Genomic DNA, 23,418 nt, shown 5'->3' with positions numbered 1-23,418 from the left:
ACTAGTACTCTTTGGCACAACAGGAAAAAAAAATCCTACAGCTACTTCTGTGTATAATTGTCTAAACTTTGATTTGGTTAGTTCTGGCTTCTCTAAGCTGCTAAGATGCTATTATTTCTCACCACCTGTACAGAATCTCAGCACATTGTAGAAATTAACAGCTTTCATTTCATTTCTCATAACAACAGCCTTTGCTTCTACTAACACTCCTCCTTTTAGTGGTGGTTCATCCTAAAATGGATTGTATTATTTCTATGAGTCACAAGGCCACCCGGATAGCAATTTGAGAGAGAATTTTCCATAGCAACTACTTAGGATCTTTCTGTCACGATTCTTTCCAGATGTGCTGTTGATTCAGGTAATACCCAAATTCTATTTAGAGACATCTTATATATCTGTTGTCTTGGATTAATGAGCTCGTCGAAGGTTATGGTAAGTCTACAGTTTTGTACATAGTTAATAAATAAATAAATACAATCAACTATAGAAAGTGTCCTCTGGTTCTAAGCAACTTTTCTGTTCAAATTAGCTGGTTATTATTTGTCAAAAAGTACCATTGATTTATTTATTTATTTTTTATAGTTGCAGTCTATGCTGTAGGATATGGAACACGAAAGAAATTCAGCAGCCTTTATTAATTTAAAAGTTCTGGTAAACATACCTCTTCTGGGACCATCCCTAGGGAAATATGATTGTATGAATTTACTGTCTGAATATTTTCCAGTTTTCAGTGTCGAAATATAACCAGCAAATCTGCATTACCTTATTTATTTATTTATTGCTTGAATTTAAATTTGTGGGAATAAATTTTGTCATAGCTGCTGAATGCCAGCTCTGAAAAAGAAAACTGAAAATTGAAATTAATTGCATTCTGCATGATGTTCCTCTGTTGTGCTTTTACGTTTCCATTATACCATTCTTTTAAACAACTGCATTTATACCTGTGTTAAGATTCAAGAGTACTATAATATAATACCGTCAAAAAGTGTCATCCATCCTGGTCTAAGAGTTTCTAATACTAATCCATTTTGATTTTCTTTCATTTAATAATTTATCATCTGATTTTGTGTTGTTCTTGTAATGTCTAGTACAGGTTTAAATTTCTCGGCTAGCAAATTCTAATCCTTCTGTAGTTTTTGTTGACTTCTTAGAGACTTCTTAAATTTTAATAAAACTATAAACACTTCTTTACCTAGCATTCTGCAAGAGATCTGCACATTTTTCTAAGACTGAGGCATTGAAAGGTTGAAAAATAACAACTAGATAGTATTTTGAAGTTGTTCATCTGAAAGTATTACTGGTTTGTTGATAGCTTTTCCAATTACTTTTTTTCATTATTATTATTTAAAGCCTAAATTAGACTCTAGACTTGCTGTATTTTTTTTTTATTTTATTTTTTTCCCTAACAGAAAAGTCATCTATATCCTGCCAGTTAATGAGATTCAGAGAGTAGTGGGACACTCAGGCTTGGCAAATCTTGCAGCTACTTTGAGGTGGGAGGCAAAAATTTCTAACTCTTGTAGTTTTCAGGACTATAAAAGCAGAAAGAGTAAGGAGAAAAACAGTGCATTCTTCACTAGGGAGAAAAGATGTGAAAATATATACAAGACCACTATACACAATCCTGTTACTACACTATCACTGTGAAGATTGCATATGACAACATATATTTGTCCAACTCATGAGTAAACTCAGCTGTGTGCCATCTGGATGGATCTCAGATGGAGATGGTTGATGGAGACATGACTGAATGACTACAGGCATAAGTGTCTGACAGTCTAATGTCTTGTGACAAAGCCACAGCTTGGTCATAATTTTGACTTAGATCAATGTTTCTATTTGGCCCTTTACAGCTCCTCAAAATGAGCAAAAGGCACTGAAGAGGGAGAAAAAAAAGAACCTTGCTTTTTTTTTTTTTTTTTTTTTTTTAAATATTAATGAAAAACAACTAGGAATGTCTCATCAGAAATTTATTTATATACAACCCTCTATAATATCAGAAATCAGACCTATATAATTCTCTCCCTGCAAATGTGCCCCTTTTACAGATAACTCAGTGACTGAATGTCAGCAAGCTCTATCCAGTTCCCACCAGTACCTCAAAAGTATTTTTTTTGTCTCCTGTTAACCTGTCCCCTGCCACATGTGCTTGTAATCTGGGTGTCCGTATGAGATCCTGACTCCCAGCATTCTGCTGCAACTTTCTATGCCTCAATTTGCTGGCTTAGTAGCTTCTTCAGGAAAGGTCTAGTATCCCCTCTCTCCAGGAAGATTCACCTCAGTTATTTTTAACACATCCCTGAGAATACCCAAATAGGACAGATACTTTCTGACATACACCTAGCTGATAAGGGAGAGATCTAAGTAAGGAAAGTGCTGATAGTTAAATACCAATGTTGGCAAGGAAAGAGAAGCAGTTTGGTTGACCTGCCCAATTAATAGTTAATGCCATGTAGAGTATTTCAATTCTATCACTGATTGTAATAACGTTAAAAAGTATCATGAAACTTACTCTTGGTAATTGAACATATTCATATGGATGAAATCACTTAGTCATACACTTAGGAAGTAAAACTTGAACTAACTCAATCTTAGCTCAAAAGCAGATGCTTTTTTGCCCTCAGTAAAAGTCCTTCAGTTTAGAAGTCTTCCAAAAACTGTCAGAAATATTATTCAGATCAATACAGAACATTATCCATTAGTCATGTTAGTCTAATATGATATGTAAGAAGTTGACTGTTTATCAAGCCCCTAAGCAAGCTAAAATTTGTTACGGAACTATCCTAAAATATTTAACTACAGTTATTTCTATTGCATTGATTTATTGCTGTTTGGCAATAGACTTTCTCTTTGATACTGTTCAGTGATGGACCTCATGCCTCTTCTGTCTGCTTTGAGAAAGTCAGTATGAACTGTCTTCACTGGAAGTCAGTATGAATCATCTTAGAGCAATACGGCTGTACAGATGTGCCCTTAGTCTGAAACAAATTTTGAATAGTTAACCCACCAAAGAAGATCAATGAACAAACTTCTTTATGTAAAGTTGAATCATATGATGGTATTCATGCTCCTGGCGGTGCTTGTGAATAGCTCCATTAGCAGGGAAGTCATATAATTAAATAACATCTTGTGGTATCCTATCTCTTTCATTCCCAATCTTTTAAGATACTAATTAAAGAAATGTTTGTGAGCTGTCATCTAATTCCCTCTATTCTTCCTTCTACAGTATGTTTGGCCTATGTATATTCTACGATTTCATTGTCTTTACTGGTACTTTTCTATTTTATAGTTACTGATGTAACTGTTATACTGTTGTTATATGCTATGGTTTGGGGTTGCAGTATTTTGTTAAAAATCAAGTGGTTTTTGTTTTTTTTTTTTTTTCACTGAAGTAGAATCCTAGAGGCAGTGTTTGAATAAATGTTCTCTTAAAAAAAGGTTTTTAGAGACTTTTAAACTACCAAAATGTTTGTGTTTACACCAATAATTAGTGATATTAATACTTGATTTTGTGTAGTGTGACCATAAATACATATCCAATGGTTTCCAATATAATTAAATCCTCAGAAATGATATGTACACAACAGTTATGTTTAAGATTATTTTGTGCCTTAACATTGCCTTATCAAATCAAAAAATAAAAATGTTGAGTTGTAATAATCTGTAGAATTTCTTTTATCTATCAAAGTAAGCTATGTAACAGCAATAAGTAATGCGTGTCTCACCTTAGTAATGGTAATGATAATTCTGACTTCACAGGCTAGATTAAAATAACTAAAATATTAAATCTGACAGCCTGGTGGGGAAAGGTGGATTTCAAAATTCTCAGGAGTTTCTTAGTTAAAGGCTTAACATAGAATTGAGATATAAAAGACATTTAGTTGTAGAGCTTAGTGATATGGTTTAGTGGAGGACTTGTTAGTGTAAGGTGAGAGGCTGGACTAGGTGATCTTGGAGGTCTCTTCCAACCTAGATGATTCTGTGATTCTGTGATATTTGTAGCTAGCTTGCAGATTATATGACAATATATCATATATCAAATATGAATTATGCACTGGCATGAGAGTGCATTTTGTTAATCCTATGTATTTCATTCTTGAAATTGCTTTCTAATATACAATAAAGCTCAAGGCATAAATTATGCCTATTAATAGGCATTATGCCTATTAATATTGATTTCTAAATATTGTTTCAAAATAGAACTAATTATTCCTCATGTGGTTTAATGTAAATTTTAATGTGCTCTACATTTGATTTTATGAGTTTTGTTATATTTTTCTATTTTATTCAAAGGGCAGCTGCTTGTAACATGGAAAACAGAGGGAGGAAATTAAGTCAATTTTTTAAAAAGCAGACCAATTTTTTCCTTAAGTTTCTAATGTTACGTAATGAAATAGAAGATTATGGTGTCTTTTAACTTGCATTATCTGTTTGACAAAGGATCATTTTGTTGATCAGTACTTACTGTAATTTGAAACAAAGCCCTGCTCATTCATTAGCGTAACTGTCATTTAATTTGTGATGAATGACTATTCAGAATATTTTGTCAATTTAGAATTAACAGAATACAATTAATATAAGTTAATTTTTAATTTTGTCTCTCCATCTCAATTTTATATTCCTTTGTGACTCAAATATTTTGAATTCCCTGCAATTTCATGAAAACAGTTGCAGCTTTTAATAATGTTTTCCAAGCTTAAACATTTCTTTGGTAGTTGTAAGATGTTACTGAGATTTGTACTCTAGAGATCAAACCATTCTTCCTGCAAAGTACTTTTATCTTTGTCTTCTATAAACACAAAAACTAGTGTTGAAGGATAAGGTGGCTGACAACGACAGATTACCTATAGTTTTGTTTTCCTGTTTAACTTAGGTGGATCCAGTGGTCTGGTGTAACCCAACCCCATACATCCAGCTGCCATTGTTCTTGTTCCCATCAGTACCCACCTCTGCACTATACTGCATTATGGCCATTTTAACCAAATGTTGTTTTCATTCCTATAGAGAATCATATAAAGCCAAATGAACAATAGGGAGTCAATTCTATTAAAAACCCAGAAATAATTATCATCATCAGAAATAATCACCAGAAATAGTCATCATCATTCTTCAGATGTATTTTGCAGCACTGTGAATTCTTTTTTTTTTTTTTTCTCTTTACATTTCACATGCAGTCTGAATCTTGTTATATCTCCTCACACATGGGCAATGCTGTCACTTTGAATGAAATAATAATAGACTGGTTACTGAATCACATTTATTGATGTAATTACATCAGTGAAACTATGATGTAATTGGTTTCACCGATGTGTTTCTTTTCTGAATGGATCTGTTTTACTTACCTGTCATTTCTAAAACATAAATCATCAGGATATCAGAAGTGCAATGTTATGGGACTTCAAAAACTTCAGAGAATTCAAAGGGCAATTGAGTGCCTACATCTTACTGGACAAAGGATGAGTGTGAATTTCCTTCTTTGTCTTTAAAACCTCTCTGAACATACACCTTTATATTGAATTATTTTTGTTTGATTAACAAACAAAAACCCACCAACTATATGCACGTTTGCAATTGCTGATAAGAGAAGAAAGAAGAATATTTAAAAATTGCCAATCTGAGACAATGCACTTACTGTTACTGGAGGATGTAGGTCTGGTTATGGGAATATTGAAACATGGAAGAAAGACCAAACTGAGGCTTTGAGAAGGGAAACTTTAAAAAGGGGAGGAGGGGGGGAGAAGGGGTGGAGGGGCTGGAGGTGGTTTGAAGGCAGGGAATGGATATGAAAGTTGTCTTTTCAGGAAACACCTTTGTGATTATTCAGGATCAGGTCCTTTTCCTTCTTTTTCCTTCTTTCCATTTGCTCTAAGATTTCACATTAAGGAGAACTGCTTCTTCCTGGTTCTCCTTGATTCTAGCCTAATGAAGATATACATCTAACACAGGTGTAATATAGAGACTATATTGCAGGTCTAACACAGGTGTAATATAGAGGCTTCATATTATCTGAAGACTGTCTCTCACACCTGCCTCCAGAAGGTGGCTTCATCAGCTGGAAAATTCAAGGTTTGATATATTGAGGTTCCCTCAATAGAGGGAAAAGTGCTTGGTGTATGGGTAAGACCAGGGCTCTGATGTTTCTGTCCCATAATTAATGGAGCAGTCCTCTCTACTTCTTGCTGTGTTTGGGCTGTGGAGCATCTGGTTCTCTCTGCTTTACATAAAGGCACTAAACCAAACTGAAGTGCTGTTTCATGCTGCTTTTTCCTTCTGAAACTATTTCAGAAGGGATTGCTCTTTGAAAAGAGTGCAAAATAATTGTTCATTCAAAGGAATTAACCTATAAATTGTGTCTTTTGCAAAGCATATACAGTCATGAAATTGGAGAGATAAATTTTGTCCGTTTCAGAAATACAATTCCAGGATAATTGCCTAAGATCAGTAGTGACTGAAGTTAAATGTGTCACACAAGTAGCTTAGACTTAAAACTGCAGTATTGAATATGCAGGTTTTAAATTTCATACTCGTGATCAGTACATTTTGTTTCTAAAGAAAAAGCTTTAAAATACTAAAAATGTTCCGAAATTTATTTTCTAAGATGCATGCACATCCATAAGGGATTAACGACATGTTTTAACAAAACAACTATTTGCTTTAGGAGTAACAGAGAGAAGCTGTTTCAAACAGGATCTCTCATCACTGTCTATCTCTAGTCACCTCCTACTGAACCTAAGGTTGAATACTGGGGGTCATGAGGGAAAGAAAACAATAATTAAAGGGAAAAAGTTGATTGAGCTGTGTTGTTTTTGTTTGTTTGTTTGTTTGTTTTTCTCTTTCAGTATGATTAGCATGTAAGAAGCTGGCTGAGTACTCTACTGTGTATCATTAGTTCAAACGTTTCTGACTTGATTTAACTTTAATGGTGACTTTTAAAATTGCATTTCTGTATTTTGTGGAGAACAGTTTAAGTAGTGAAGGCAGTGAAGTTTTTGTTGGAAGACTTTGTTCCTATAAATCTTAATCTAGGAATTGTTAGATTACAATTGGACTGTTCCTGAGAACTCACCCCACCTCCCCAAAAGTTGTCACGAGTTCTTTTATTAAAGCTCAGAAAATTATTCTTAGACTAACAGAGGTGGGGAGTAAAGCCAGGAGTGTTTACAGAGTTCACTTCTAAATTGACTGTGATAAGTGGCAATGCAATGTATTATGATTAGAGGTTTCTGGGAGACTCTTTAAGAAGGTTAACTGCAAGGCAGCTCTCAAAAGAAAGCATTTATCTTAGCGGTCATCCTTCAGTGTTTTATACTACTGAGAATTTTTTTTTGTGGGTGGTTAGAACCATTTTTTGTGTTTTATTAGCTGTATCTTGAATACCTCCTACAAGCTGAATGACAGTTTAGGGTTATTAAATCTGTTCTTAGTACATTCTTTTATCCATAGTTAATCTTGACTAAATATATGCTAGTGAACAACCCTTTTTTCTCAGTTGTTGCCCATATTTGTTAAAGAAATTATTCCATTTGACATTTGTTTAGGCTGCAGTTTGATAAAATACTGTATACAATATACTTTTTCAGTTTGGCATTCAACAGAGTCTTTCGTGGATTTATTTCTTCTCGCATTATCTTATCTTCTCTTATAGTATGCTAAAGCTTCCTTTTCATATTAAGTAATTTTTTTCACTCCAAGACAGATGCTTTCACAAATGCATATTCTGTATTGCTAGAGATCTATAAGGTTGCACTTTTCCTGTGTTTGGATACATTTATAGTTAAGTTGCTGTGTTATCATCTGCTTTCTCCAGTTCTAGGTATGGTAATTCAGATTAGGTTTTCACGCTACTTGCAGTGACTGCTAAAATACTTATACATTTTGTATTTTTATTTGTCTAAAAGGTAGGTCTTTTATCAAATTAATAATCGGTAGATCCTCCAAGGAAAGGTATTCTGTATTTCATTATTATTGATTACCTATGCAATACAGTCTTTTTTCTTTTTTTTCTGTAATTGGTAATTTTCACAGAAACTTGATCATTCTGAAGTTTTGTATTGTTCTTTCTTAGTACAGATGTAGAAATGTAAATGTAAAAGGTTTTTCTTTCCAGTCATAGGAAGGCTAGCAGATATGTGGTATAAGTAGGTAAAGCATGGGTGTTAACTCCAAGGAACTGCCATCTTAAAATGAGACACAGAATAAATCAGTTTAAACCACTGAATCATTGAATAAATAGATTGCTGGAAAGATCATGTTTTGGGGCAAGATCAACTATATCTGACTCATTTCTAACAGACTTTTAACCAACTTGATCAGAAAGACTTACACTGGTAGAAACCATCTTTCTTCAGCAATTTCTTCCAGTACTTAATTTCTACTAATACTTAACTTGCCATTACTATTAAATGTTGGCACTTTACCTTTTGTTCTGTGTGCAGTGGACATGGAAAACATGTTCTTTTTCCCTCTAGTAGAGCATGTAATGTTCTCATTATCGTATTGCCTCTCATAGACCATTTACTGTAGTTAATTCAATGTTTCCTTGTCAGCTGTTTCTTTGACCACTTTTGTTGCTGTCCCCTGAACAGTCAATGCATTTTTCTTGGAGAAATCATATCCAGACTGGATTTGGTATTTCAGCTGAGATTCTCCTGAAGTCACACAGGCCAAATTATCACTTCTGTCTTGCAATCTCTTTCCGTTCATCATACTTCCCAGTATGATGTTTGCCTCTTTCACAACAGATCATTAATAAGGAGTTCCTCCTTAGTTTTCCAGACTGCTTCTTCCATTTGTCAAGACCTTTTTATTCCTGTCTTCATGGCACTTGAAGATCCTCCCAGTCTCAATGTAGTACTGAAATGTAGTAAGCAAGCGTATTTTCTAGTCCATCACCCATGTAGTTAATAAAAAAAATCACACAGTGGAATTGCAAATTGTTTTACATGGAATCCTGCTTGCTTGAACAAATGAATTCTTGACTTTTAGAATGGGACTATACCCTTCCACTTTACTTCTGTGTTTTAGTATGAAATTACATGAATTATATTAAGATATTTATGCAAGTTCCTTGGAACTTGTCACTGGAATCTTTAGTACCTTAAACCCTGATCTCACAGCAGCAACTATTACCATCAAGAGACTTTTATATTCACTTTTTATTGAGGAGACTAGCTAGAGTTTGCTGTAGAGAAGAATGCAGTAAGACTTTGCTTAGAGATCATTTTCATTTTTAGAGTTTTGCTTTTTCAGGGAAGAGTTCTCCCTTTCCTTCTTGTAGTGAACACCCAAATTATAGTGCAGCATATTTAGATGGGAAATCCTGAGAATGTAAGTCAAAGGAAAATGTACAGATTAATTATCAATGCAGAGCAAATGCTGTTTGTTTTAACATGTATTTTATTAATCTGAGAGTTTACCTAGTTTTACCATATTCAGCTAGAATGATTTTTTTTTTTTTTTTTGGTGTTAAAAGTACTATCCTGGTATTTGTATAACAAATTAATTTGCCAGAAGAGAGATGAAAAACTGCTAATAGCAAAAAGTATTACTCTTTATAAATATTACTGTTTAAAAATGTCATTTAATTCAGTGCTTTAATAAATTATTTTAGAATGTATTTTATTATCATAATTTATTAAACAATAAGGAGACATTTTGGCTGCGAATAGTGATAACACCTCTATAGAACTGTATTTGGATAGTCATTTTTTTCCCTGACACAGTAGATAATTAGGAATTATAAATTATGCTTACACTCTTAAGCATGCTAGCTGGAGAGCATATGAGACTGTATGTTGTTTTTGGTGCCAGTTCAGCTCCTGATTTTAAAAAATTTTGGCACAGAAATGCACGATGATTTTCAGTTTCTAGCGGTAAAGTGGAAGTGTGTTACTCACCTGAGAGATTTAGATGAAGACCTTGTCACCTGTTTACTTGAATGAAGTTTGCTTCATGCTTATTACTGAGGAAGTCATTATTACCAGCTTTTTTGCTGGCATCTTAGCCTTGTTCCTAGAGGTCAGATAATCCTCTTTCAAATGTTTCCTGCAAAAATAGTAATATTGATCTTTTTAGTAAAATCACTGGGTAGCTAAGGTAAATTTCTTCTGTTCATCAGATTTTATTCCTCTATAGTAAATCTCAAGGATGATGACAGTCAACACAGTAGCTTTCACAGCCATGGGTAAACCTGTGTGTGACAATAGTAAAAGAGAAATGATAATGTAGAACTTTAGGAGAGTAGAACTACCAGGAGCTCTGGTAGTAAGCTAGGCGATACAGAATTAAATGCTACTTCAGTTGGTTTATATGCCCAGTCACAACCTGTGCCTCTATTTTGTACTCTGTATATTAATAATACAAACTGCTGCATCTCTGTCTTTCCTCCATATTGAAGAATTTAATTACTAAAGATTTAAGCAACCAACAAGCATCTATTGGTAAAATATACAGTCAGTCCCACTCTTGTTAACCCGGATGCCTGGTTAAATGCCACTGGATTATATATTTGAGATTATTACTGTTAAAATTATCCATGATAATAGACACAGATAAAGTGCCAACGTGCTCCAGGAGTATGTCTGTGCAGAAAGGTGCAAGTTTGCTTTGCCCACACTCTGAGCGGGCTGTATGTGAGCCAGTCCCAGTCTGGAAGCCATCAGCGTGTTGCGTGGCATTATGCCCAAGTTAAACGCTTTGTCTCTTAAACAAATGAGCCTTTACAGCTTCTGAACTGAAGCTGACTCACATTTAGGAGGCTTCAAGCGTATGGGCAGTATGAGTTTGGATTCACCTGCCTGTCTGTGTACATGTATTCATCATTCCACATTACAGTGGAACAACTCAAGTACAAATCTCCATTCTTGTGTTCTTGTGCAATCTTCTCCAAATGTTTGTGGTTTTATGGGCTCTGAGCTCCACATGCATTTACCATAAAGATAAGAATTAAAATATAATGATAATAATACTACAAAGTTATGGAGGGCTTATTCAAATGTCTGTATATGCTGGGGGTTGGGTTCAAATCTTAGACCACCTCAGTGGAGCATTTACAGAGTTATTTATTTATTTATCAGGGCAGCTACTTCACATGGTTATGAATCATTATTTCCTGCATTTGGTATGAACTGTTGTTTTGTAGACTTAAGTGTTTGGTTACATAGAAGTAAACTGCAATATTTTGCAAAGGGAAAAGTAGTTGCATGCTCTTTGGGAATTATCCCATCAACCACAAGGCAATTGAGGAGAAAGATTTTGTTATGTTTCAAAAAAATACCGTCTTAGAAAAATATTGTCATTACCTCTGCTTGGCTTTCATAACACCTCAATGCCATCGGTTGAGAAGAAGCACACCAGGGTCTCCAAAAGCTTATGTCTTTGGGAGCTGCAGAATCCAGAGTGCAAATTCTTCAGAGTAGACTGTCTTACTCTTCTCTTCCATGGAAGGTTTTAACTCATCTGTTCCTTTAAAGCAGGGCTAGCATTGACAGAAGAGTTGCATAGAGTTGCACACTTGCACTGTTTTGATTACAAGAACATATGGCTATTTTGGTCAGCGATACAAAAAAGATGGACCTGAGTGCATCACATTATCAGATATGATATTGAAATGATATTGAATGCATCAGTAATTCTGACTCTTCTTTCTCACTAGTCAGGCTTTTGTTTTCAAAAACAGTTTTTGAAATACTCTAAACTTTGGAGAAGTAAAAATTCAGTACACCTTCATTTAGTTTTCAAGCTGACTTAGAAATTTTATTCTGTTTGTGACGTTTTACAGCAGGACTAAAATTGGTGTTAAACAATCAAATAAATATCATTAGAAACCTTGTAGATGGCAAGTATTTACCAGGAAATTAGATAAGCAGGCATGCCTACATAATTTAGGATTGATCTGTGAATAACTTAAAAACCTTGGATTTTCTGTAATGTAACTTTTCTTTTACTTACTTTCATCCTACGTGTGTTGGGTTTGTAATGGTTATATCAATATTTATCTTCAGATATAAAATAGGTATATCTTGAGACTGATAATTATGAAATAAACCAATTTATATTTTGCAGTTTACTTTATCAGAGGTACCTACTTTACAGCAATAATTACCAAGAATTAAAGATTAGGACTTAGTCCTGCTAGTGTCAATTTCAGACAGGACAAATCTTAGTTCTACACATCCAGAAAAACAGAAAAATGATGTGAAAAACTTTTTTCGAAAAAAAAAAAAAAAAAAAAAAAGATGTTCCAAACAGCAATAAAATTGTTGTTTGATGCAAGACTAAAATACATAAATAAATAAACTGTTTGTTGATGCAACCTGTTAGAGCACTGTCAAAACATCTGAATGATCTTTATTTGTGATTTTAATATGTACTAAATATGTGCTATCTCTTTGGCTTTAAAGTCATAGAAAACCTATTGCCAACCCCCTTTTGTCAGAGAGCTTATGTTGTAACTACTACCACCACCACCACTTCCCCAAAAAAAAGACATCTTCTGAGGCTGGGCACATTTCTAAAACAGAAAAGTATAAACATTTTTATATAAAATACTGCAGAGAAAAAAGTTAATTTGTGTTACATTTTTCTTTCTGTTTGAGCCAGATGCTAAGAAGAGGGCATTTTTAGATTTTATACATTACAAAAATTCTCTGCTTCATGTAAGAGGAGAGGAATAGTTGAGAACAGTAGTGAATCAGCTTTCTTTTATTTCAGTGCATTAAAAATTAAGATTTTAATGAAAATATTATGGAATTGACATCTTATTTGAGCACAAAACATGAATAATATTACAGCATGGTACCAATAACCATGCAGCATGTTTTATTTGTTATTTTGAGGCTTTTAGGAAACAATATGTTTCCTAAAATATTGTTTATCAACAATATAAAAACATATTGTTTAGGAAACAATATGTTTCCTAAAATGTTTCATTTCAGATTAGCATTATAGACTTATGACTCCATCTTTTTTTTTTCTTTAATACCTGTTAATTAGACTAATAAATAGGTATTATTTAAATCAGAACCGTTGGAGGCTCAAGGCATCCTCTTTTAAACATCATTTAACTGTGATTAGAATGAAGAAGACAGAATAATAAATGAGAGTATTTAAGTTTATGAATAAAATGCAACAGTTTATCTAAAACTGATCCATATCTCATAACTTTGAGAGTAAAATAGATGGGTTGTTTTCCTTTGACTCCATCAGAAATATTGTCCTTTAAATATTTACATTAATACATTAGGAACTTTGATATAAAAGTGAAATAGCTTTCTTGACATTGTTGCTGGCAAGCAGAAGGACTGCAAGAATTCCAAAGTTTTAGCTCACCTTGGCTATATGAAGTTATGTATAATAAATGTATACATTTATTAGCAGTTGGAGCCTAAGGTTAATTCATGTCTCATTTATCCATGTTTATTTTTTAATGATTGATCTTATGTAGTTCTGGAAAAAGGCATAGGTCATAACATATTATGTAGTAAAACCTATTATCTTCTTGTCTGATAAGTCATAATCTGTCATTGAATACATTGCAGAAAGTGAGTATATTTCGTTTATTTGAGAAAATAAGGGACAGATCATGTCATTACCAACATGAGCATTTTAGAGTATAAGAAATAGTAAGATACTCCAGGATCTGTGCTTCCTAACAGCATGTTGTAAAAATTACTTCTGTCATATGTCCTCACAAACTATTTACGATGTGACCCTGCTGGCTTCTGTGTAATTCTATATGTTTCTGAGTGCTGTAAGTTTCTGTTTGCTCTGTGGTGATTGAGGTCAAAATTCCAAAGGAAAAGATTCTTTGTGAACTGTTAGATCAAGGTACTGTTTTTCTAGATGTTATATTTACTTTGAGAATTATAGTTTCATGGTGACACAATGAATAACCATAAATTCATAGGAAAACGTTTATGTAAATGTGAGGAAGATATCCAGAGATTTCTGTACTGAGGCCTCTAGGGTACTGAATATACAAGACAAAATAAAAATAAGCTTTATTTATATCACTTTCCTTTTTATGATTCAGTCTTTATGATTGGAATAATTCATAAGATTTATGTAAGATATTCTATAATTCAGGAACATAAATTAAAAAAAAAATAAGAACAAGTTAATTAACGGAAGTATTATTAATTATCATGTTATAGTAATGATAAACACTAAGATAAATGCTTTAAGAAATATTTGCTATCTAAAGAGTGTTTGAAATTACTTGATTGTTTTTCCATTGGTTAAAAGAAACATCTCACTTAGTATTTTTGTTCTGTTTTATTAAGAATATAAAAATAGCATATATTAATATTATATATGCTATATAATATTAAGAATATTTTATTTTATCAGACAGGAAGCCCTGCTTGCTGCAATTAGTGAAAAAGATGCAAATATTGCCTTGCTTGAACTGTCCGCTTCAAAGAAAAAGAAGACTCAAGAGGAAGTAATGGCTCTTAAAAGAGAGAAGGACAGATTAGTACATCAGTTAAAACAGCAGGTGGGTAGACATTTGCATGCTTTTATAGCAACTGAAAAGTGGCATTATTTTCATTTGTTCTGTTCTATTCTGTTTGTTCTATTCTATTTGTTCTATTTTCATATGTTCAAGATTATTCCAATCTTGTATTGAAAGTCTTCAAGCCAGGTCTGATATGTGACAGCAGCTGTGAAAAGTAGGAGGTGTTCAATGTACATGTTTCAGTATTGCTTCTCTTTGGTTGCTAAGTATTTAGCTGCATGTTTGGCTCATGTTATATGCAGCCCAGTACACTTCCTGTTTTCCCTTCTCATATAGCTTCCAACTGTCATCATTATGTGTGACAGAGGAGAGCAGATGCTCTTCACAGTAAAGCAAGATCTGTCCCCTGTTGACTTTTCCTAACCTTTTTTCTGCTGTTATTTGCTTATCTCTTGTAAAATAATTGTGTTTTCAGAAGGCTTCTGGCTTTCTGAGAGGTTATCTGGAAATCATGATTATCCTTAAAATAAATTCTAGAAGTAAAAATCCCCCCATCTTTAATGCTGTAAGTCATTTGAGTTTTTAATAAAAAATCGTGTAGTTACACACTAGACATGAGCAAATTTAATTTGTGTTCTGTTTTATTAATGAAGAAAATAACCGTACTAGACACAGTACACATGTAAAACACAGGACATACATCTCTTATCTGTCTAATTAAGATGTTTAAAACTGCACCATGTGCAGTGGCTACTTACCCTGTTTTTTAAAAACAAATACTCATTGTAAGTAGAGGTACTGTAGGTACAGTAGGACAAGCAGCAGGACAAAGGATGTTCAGATGAGATGACCTAGGTACTAAAGACTGGTTTTGTGTGTTGTGAATGTTGTTAGATGCATTTTCTCTTTCAGAATATGTGAAAAGGGTGAGAAATATGTTTTAAGAACTTTTCTAAAGGTTTTGTATTGGTTGTTTTCCTTTGTGTGACATTAGAGAATGTATTGCTGGAGGAGGAGGAGAGAATACCATCAGCAAAATCATTGTTTTCCTTAGCCTCTCAAGTTAACCACACTGCTGTCAGGCAGCATGCCATTTCACAAATGAGCATGCCACATTAATGTATAGCCATAATAATGTATAGTTGACTGCATAGTCAATGTTATGATCCTTTCTGAATCATACATTACATCCTGCAGAACTTCATGGACTCAGTAACAGAAAGTCAGGGAAAACCTTTCCTGCTACGCTAACTTCCCGATATCTCTGACATCATACCTATAATCATCGTAGTTTTTTCCCACAGGTCTATAAAAATAGGAAACAGCCCTTGAACATGAATTTATCATCCCCTTATGATACTGACTTCATTACAGACATTTCAGCCAAGTACCTATGTTTCAGCCATGATGCACTTATGTCCCAGATCAGTCAGCTGTCCAGGAGATATTTCATCAGTTTAGCAGAAGATGTTAGATTCCAAATAACTTCATTACTGATGAGTAAGCAAATATTCTACTTTGCCATTTTCCATGATACCTGTCAGATATTTTTTTAAATGTTCATGAGATGTGTGGGAAGACTGTGTGTTGCTATTTTACTTTTTTTAAAAATCCTTATGGTATTGCTGAGAAGTGTTCATAAAATTCATGACTTTCTTTGACCAAACTATAGGAATTGCAGAAGAGGTTTGCTAGAGAGGCATTGTGTTGGGTAACTTCATTTCGAATTGTAACCAAATACTTCAAATACCTCCATTATTTATAATGATAAAGATCTTCAGTAAAGCTATTTAAGTAGATTAAATTGATGCCAAAATAATCTCTTTTATCTAAGACACCACACATTTAAAAAAAAAAAAAAAAAAAAAAGAGAGAGAGAGAAGAGAGACATCAGGAATAGGAATGTGGTTTATCTAGGTCACCACTTTATTACACTTACGAATTATCTGATAATAGAGGTTGTAGAGATCATTCATACTTCTTTAATCCCTTTGGGGAGAACCACTGTCAAGCCCCACAGATTTCACATGTGTATCCAAGAAAATGTCTTTTTCCTTGCTGTGACTGTGCTGTGGGGAAAAGTGGCAGATTTCATCCTGTGTGATATATCCACCCTATTTCTCAGTGAAAAGTTTATTTGAGAAATGGCAATTCCTAGTCTATTTCTGATTCTCTTTTGTTGAAGAACTAGAACTCTAGTGAATGATCAACTGCCAGATTAAATTTTATTTTATTTTTTTATGGCCATATTTGTTCTCTCACCTATTTCCAAAGCTGTTGTACTACTGAAAGAAAAATAGAAAAAAAAAAACAACACAGAAAACCCTACCTTTTTCCAGCCTGTTGTGGTCATGGGAGATATTTATAATTATTAGGAGATGCCTCACTAGATAATCCTAAACATAAGGCCCTCAAATCTACACCTGTTCTAAACTGTAGGGGGAACTTTTGCTTAGAGAGGCCAAGTAAAATGGTGGGTAGTGAAAAAAAAATCTATATTCCCTTCGTGTATGTCCATAATACCAAATGCATTTGTGATGAATCTACCTATCCAGTCAAGCAGGAATCTATCTATTCATACATACAGGAGGCTGAGAACTTATCAAGGCAGCAGGGCAAAGGATAAGAAATGCAGACCTCAAAGTATCCAAGGAATTTCTCTTTAAGTTTCTCCTTTTCATGTTGCTCCTCACAGAAGTTCCCTGTCTTTCAATTAGTGAAGGTAAACCTAGGCTGCATATGAAGCATTGTGGCTAAAAAAGTCTTGTTAGCAAAGCTGCAGTAAGAGTAGGATTTTCCTCTTCCACAAAGGCATCAGCTGATAAGAGTGGCAGACGGACTACTTCCTTCCCCCTTCAAATTTCTTTAGTATCTGCAATTCATACATTTACTATTGATATTGATATTTACTACAGAAAATCCCATTTTTGATTTGCACATCAAATTATGAATTTCCTGAACATAAAAAAAAAATACTGATATATCTGTTACATATTGCTCCAAAAGTGCTACTCTTCCAGGTACGCCAATTTTAAGATATTTCATTAAATGTAATAATATTTTCTACTGTGTTTCAGGAGAAAGATGTTTCTCTCTGTCTGCTTTGCTGTCTTAATTTTACAATCCTCTGCAACTTCTTTCTAATGTTCTCAAAATTTTGCTGAGATTTGTTCTCTTCAGAACCAGACTTCCACTTCACTGCTGTATTAGAGTTAAAACAGAACAGCAGTTGTTACAGTGGCAAGCAGCAGCTAATACAGATTGTCTTAAATCATGTAGACGAGCTATTGGGAAATCACTTTAAATTATTTTAGAGTGCTATATTGGGAAATCACTTTAAATTATTTTAGAGTGCTAACTTAAGTTACAAATTTGCTTGTAACATAATGTCACCCTGAGTGGAAATATACATACATGGTTGTGGATGTCAATAAATCTATTGAACAAATGTGCTAGAGTTTCTTTAGAAAACCTTGTAACATTTTCCTTTCTATACTACAAAATGAATTTGGTCATGCTGCAATTGACATTCTAATTACATCTTCTGTCATCTTTATGTCCTGCATCTCTCCCAAGAATATCTTGTTTTTCAGGGAGTTGCAATTTTAGCAAAGAAACGATAATTTGAAATTAAGTTTCAGTGAGGATCAGCTTTACCATTTGCAATAGAAAATATTATTTCAGTCAAGTTTTACTTCATGATCTTTATAGACTGGTGAATTACTTTGGGCTAAATAAGTGGAAACATCAACTCTCCTGCTGTATCATCATGTATCTGACAGTTTGGTTAATTTTATTATTTTCTTTGCAATTTGGGGAGTTTTCTTTTGTCTTAGAAACTCTTTTGAGTCTCTGTTTCTGCTGCTGTCTCTTTCAGTGGCATCACAGATTTTGTCACATACTTGATAAACTCCAAATCCTTAAGTCTAGACATTTCAAATGATGCAGTAGTATGAATCATCACAAGGGATAATATCTAGAAATGCTCCGAGTCTTAGGTGTTTGTTGAAGGGATGACCTCAGTGTGTCTTTAGAAGCTCTATGGTAGTATTACCATAGCCTGGAAACTCCTCTGCTGTTGATATGCAGAAGTACAGAAGACCTTTTTCTGAAAGAGCTCCAAAGACTGTTTCATGAGAGAGGGAAGGAGAGGTGTGTTTGAGAATTTTATCAGAATCCAAGCTTTCTTATTGTGTACGTGAAGTGCACAGGAATGCCCTCTTTGAGGAGTGAAAAGAGGACTATCTTCCTTGGGAATATTATGTTGATGAAAATAAGTTTCCTGGAGTCAGATTTTTTTTTTTTTTTCAGACAAAAAATGTGAATAATTCTCAATGCTTCTGTTTGCAGGAGAAAGCCAAGCACCGCTCTTTCACTTAACACTGATGAGGAAGTTGGAATTATTATACTGTGTATCATTTATAGGTGCTCACCTAGAAGGAGCAAACATCAAAATGTTAGCAAATTTGTCTACTGTTACTCGGAAAGCTCTACAGGAGCTGTGGTGAATCCCACCACTTTAGGACATTGCAGGCATCACAACTTGCATATTTAAAGAGGGCACAGTATGCGGTAGATGTCTTGGAGATTCAATTCTATTAAACACAGTGGAGTAACCCACTGTGTCTTAAGGTTCCTCACAGAATTTTATCGTTACTGGATTAAAGCCAGAAAAACAGATTCTGTTGCTGCCCTGTAATACGTCACAAGCTTTCTCTGAGACTGAATTGCCTAAATGCAAATTTATTTGTATTTAACACAGCCTTGCACTGTGATAAACTTCTCTAATCACTCTGCTGTATTAACATCACCCTCCTGGTGTATTTTGTGTTTCACCTGGAAGCTTCTTGTTTCTACAGGGTGGCTTCAGGAAAGTATTAAAATTATGCCACAGGCAATGTGTATGAAAACTTCTGTGTGAAATTATTTCCTGGAGGAAAAAAAAAAGACAATATCTGACAAAATAGAATATCATTTCTAATTCTTTAATAGTTTGATTCTATAAATGTATTTTTCTCTGTGTTTAACATTATTTATTTATTTATTTTTCTTATTGATAAATGTACTGATTTTGATCACTTGACAGTGCCTGAAGACTGACGGTGGACATCCTAATATGAATCCAAACTAAAATAGAATAAAACCAGAAATAGAATGTGTTCAAAAAAAGGAAGTTTTTAAAAATATATATCAATTGCAAATTTCATTTTTTTCCTCTTTTTAAATAGTTTGTGACTTAAATAATGCTCTTAGTACCAGATATGCAGTTGAATGCCTTTCTTCAACTAGAAATGGCACTTTGTTAGAATATTATTTTTTCTATTCTAATTTTTCTGGCCTTTGGGGTGTTCAAGTAGATTGTAAACTACAAGACAATGATTTTGGTGTGATAGGTAATAATTTTTAACAATTAAAAATGAAAAGAAGTATCTTAAAAAATTAGACATACTGCCTTTATACGGGAATGAGAACATCACAGATGGATTTACTTTAAATATAAGACTACAGATGTATAGAAAGACCAAAATATTATTTATGTGGATAAATTGAGCATTCTTGTCATGGATTATGACTGTGTGAGTTTAAGAAAGACTCGTTACTTCTAAGGTGGAATAAATTCATTGGTTTTATCTCAAATACTGGCTTACTTTTACAAGTTTCTTCACAATATAATTTGATAACCTAAAAAACTTACTGTAGCACAGTGTATCCACCTGTAAAACTTCTAGTTTTAAAACTACTGACTTCTGTGATGCAAAACATTCACGTAAAAGGTGAAGCAAAGTAATACACTCACAGGAAAACGGAAACACTGGAATTGATTCATACACCAAATACTGTATTTAGAGAGCCATAGAAATTTTTAGTAGGCTTAAAAGATCTTTCAGAAATACAGTATTAAACAAGATAACCACAAGGGCTTGGCTGAGTGATTACACAGTATTTATAATCACCCTGTCCAAGATTCCTCTGGAGAATTTTGAGACAGCTATTTTTAGATAAATTTGGGTAGTGATGCAATCCTTCATGAAATAATTAGCTTAAAGTCAATTTTTAGAACATCTCAAGAGATTTTGGTAGGAGCATAATATGCTGCTATGTTACTGATTCATTCTGAACTTGGATACTGCAAGGACATTTCCCAGTTGCCTCTTTTCACTTTTGGGTATAGAGCCAAAAATTTAAGTGGAGTTTGCCAAAATGCAAGGTCTTCTAACTCCTTGAGAGCATTTTATTTTTCTTCTCAAAAGATGAAATTAGAATCCATTCCAGCATTTTCAAGACTGCAGGTGTACGGAATATTCTGGCCAGAGGCAAAGCTGGTGTTTGGCAGTGTTCTCTAGTCTATTAGTTCACTACTCTATATTTCATCACATGAACATATTGCTAATGAAACAAAAAGGGTGAGAAACAAACAAGGAATTTTAAAAATCCATGTAACCACAGTTTCTCAATGAATTAACCACTACCAATATTTCCTCATGCATGCAATACATCAAAATATTTCTTACTAATTCACATGCAAATACTTCAAAGAAAGCTTTCAACAGCAAATGAGAAAAATGGAATTGAAAGCAGCATGTTGCATTACATATACTGTTCTGGTTAAGTACATTAGAAACAGTGCTAATGTGATATTGTCGTGGTGACATCAAGCACGCACTCAAGAATAACCAAATTCTCCAAGCTACATTGCTCTGTTAGAGCAATTTAGAGTGATGTGTTGTATTGTATATTTTATAGTATTAAAATTGTTTTTATAGTACATTATAAGAAACAAGAATAGGATTAGATGTTGCAGTTGTGATTATTCTGGCTGTTCAAAATGTTTAAGCCTTCTAATATTTAACAAGTTTGGGAACAAACAAGTAAACAAGTTTTGCAATGCTTTCTTACAGTGTCTGTAGACATCACCATCTGTAGACCTCATGATCTGTGGTACTGTTCAGGTTTTGAGTCAGTTCCAATCACTATTGTTTCTGATGTCAGACTGTATTGTTTTGTGTGTGTTTTTTTTTTTTTTTTTTTTATTTTATTTTATTTTCTAAATGTCACAGGAAATGCTTTAGGAGTACAGAATACTACTTTTATTACCACTACTATTTTTTTTTTTTTTTTTTTTTTTTGCTGCTGGTACTATTATTATTATTTTGGGGGGTTCTGTTGGATGAAAGGCTCGACAGCAGTCAGCAGTACACACTTGCAGCCCAGAACACCCCAACTGCATCCTGGCTCAGAAGAGGTGTAACCAGCAGGTCAAGGGAGGTGATTGTCCCCCTATATTCTGCCCTTGTGAGACCCCACCTGGAATACTGCATCCAGGTCTGGGGGCACAAGAAAAGATACAGATCTGTTGTCAAGCAAGCCCAGAGGTGGGCCACAAAGATGATCAGAGAGCTGGAGCACGTCTCCTGTGAAGAAAGGCTGAGAGAACTGGGGCTGTTCAGCCTGGAGAAGAGAAGGCTCTGGGGAGACCTCTTTGTGGCCTTTCAGTGCTTAAAGGAGTCTTATAAAAAGAATGGAGAAGGACTCTTTACTCAGGTAGATAATGATAAGACAAGGGGGAATGGTCTTAAACTATCAGAGGATAGATTTAGATCAGATATTAGGATGAAATTCTTTACTGTAAGGGTGGCGAGGCACTGGAATAGGTTGCCAAAAAAAAACTTGTGGATGCCCCATCCCTGGAGATGTTCCAGACCAGGTTCGATGAGGCTCTTGGCTACCTGATCTAGTGGGTGGCACCCTGCCTATGGCAGAGGGTTGGAGTTAGATGATCTTTAAGGCCCCTTTCAACCCAGGCCATTCTATAATTGTTATTAAATACACAGCTCTTTAGAGGCAGATTTGTTGTACTGTTGAGACTAAATGTTACTTCACAGAAACATAGAATTTGTGTTTGAAGCCATTCGTGTGGGTACTACAGACATATTTGACCACTGAGCCTTTGTTTCCCTCTTCTGTTTCCTGTCATAATATTGGTCTTTGTCAAGCTTTGTCTGCACCTCACAGTGAACAGCAGAGTAGTCTGATATCTTTAGTTGCAGGAGTTTTATGCTATCTAAGCTGTTTGTTTCATTTTGACAGGTAAGAGCAAATATTCAAATATTTTTTACATTGAATTTTCATACTAGGAAAATCAGATATTTTGTACAATTATATCAATGTGTTGAATTTTTTATTTATCTTTTTATTGCATACAATGGAAGAAATGTAGCAATTTCATCTAGTTTTTGTATATGATACAAAAGTACAAATGAGAAAGCTGGACTTGGTAATGAAATTGCAAAAATTACAACTGAAAGGAACTATGCAGACCTTGAAGACAATTAGTGCTACTAACCATACAATTGCAGTTTCAAAGATCCTGCTTTGTTACTGAAATTTCTGATTGACGTCTGGTGTTAAATAATCATTATATGGAAGTATCACAGAATCCAGAATGGTTGAGGTTGGAAAGGATCTCTGGAGATCATGTAGTCCAACCCTCCTGCCAAGTATGTTGTACAGGATCGTGTCCAGGTGATTCTGAATGTCTCCAAAGGAGACTCCAAAACCTCTCTGGGCAAGAATGTTTTCAATGGGTTATTTCCTGTTCTAAAACAACAACACCAAAACCAACCAAACAAAAAAATCCCTCCAGCCAGAGAGCTCTACCTTCTTATGTTGTTCTGTATTTACTGGGACCTGGCCTGGGATGTCCTCAGGCAGCTGCTATTTCAGAGCCTTAATTATGCTTTTTAACCCACTTCTTTGTGTCTGCATTTTTACATACTTTTATGTAATTACCAGGTTTAGTAGCAGGTCTCTGACAAATACTTTTAGCGTGACTCTAGCCTACACGTTACTTAGTATGCTGTATTGCACAAGATATTTCCTGTGCTTCAAGCCATACTTTTAATTCATAAAACTTAAAAAGGCTTGAAAAACACAAACTCTAAATGCAGGGACCACTACAG

General features: G+C 34.2%; 1 protein-coding gene across 18 annotated transcripts in view; it reads left to right on the top strand.

Moving 5' to 3' along the window:
* ERC2 (ELKS/RAB6-interacting/CAST family member 2) overlaps window positions 1-23,418 on the top strand; it is a 547,528-nt gene that overhangs the window by 377,764 nt on the left and 146,346 nt on the right. For all 18 annotated transcript variants that reach the window (XR_014696351.1, XR_014696352.1, XR_014696353.1 and 15 more), the window contains one exon: window positions 14,350-14,497. Coding sequence is in view for 3 of the 18 variants with exons in the window: in XM_084530654.1 (XP_084386780.1) it covers window positions 14,350-14,497 (148 nt within the window). In the remaining 15 variants the exon portion in view is untranslated. The remainder of the gene's footprint in view (window positions 1-14,349; window positions 14,498-23,418) is intronic.

This window comes from Aythya ferina (genome assembly GCF_964211825.1).
Source record: "Aythya ferina genome assembly, chromosome: 10".
NCBI lineage: Eukaryota > Metazoa > Chordata > Aves > Anseriformes > Anatidae > Aythya > Aythya ferina.
This window is presented reverse-complemented; position numbering and strand designations above follow the sequence as displayed.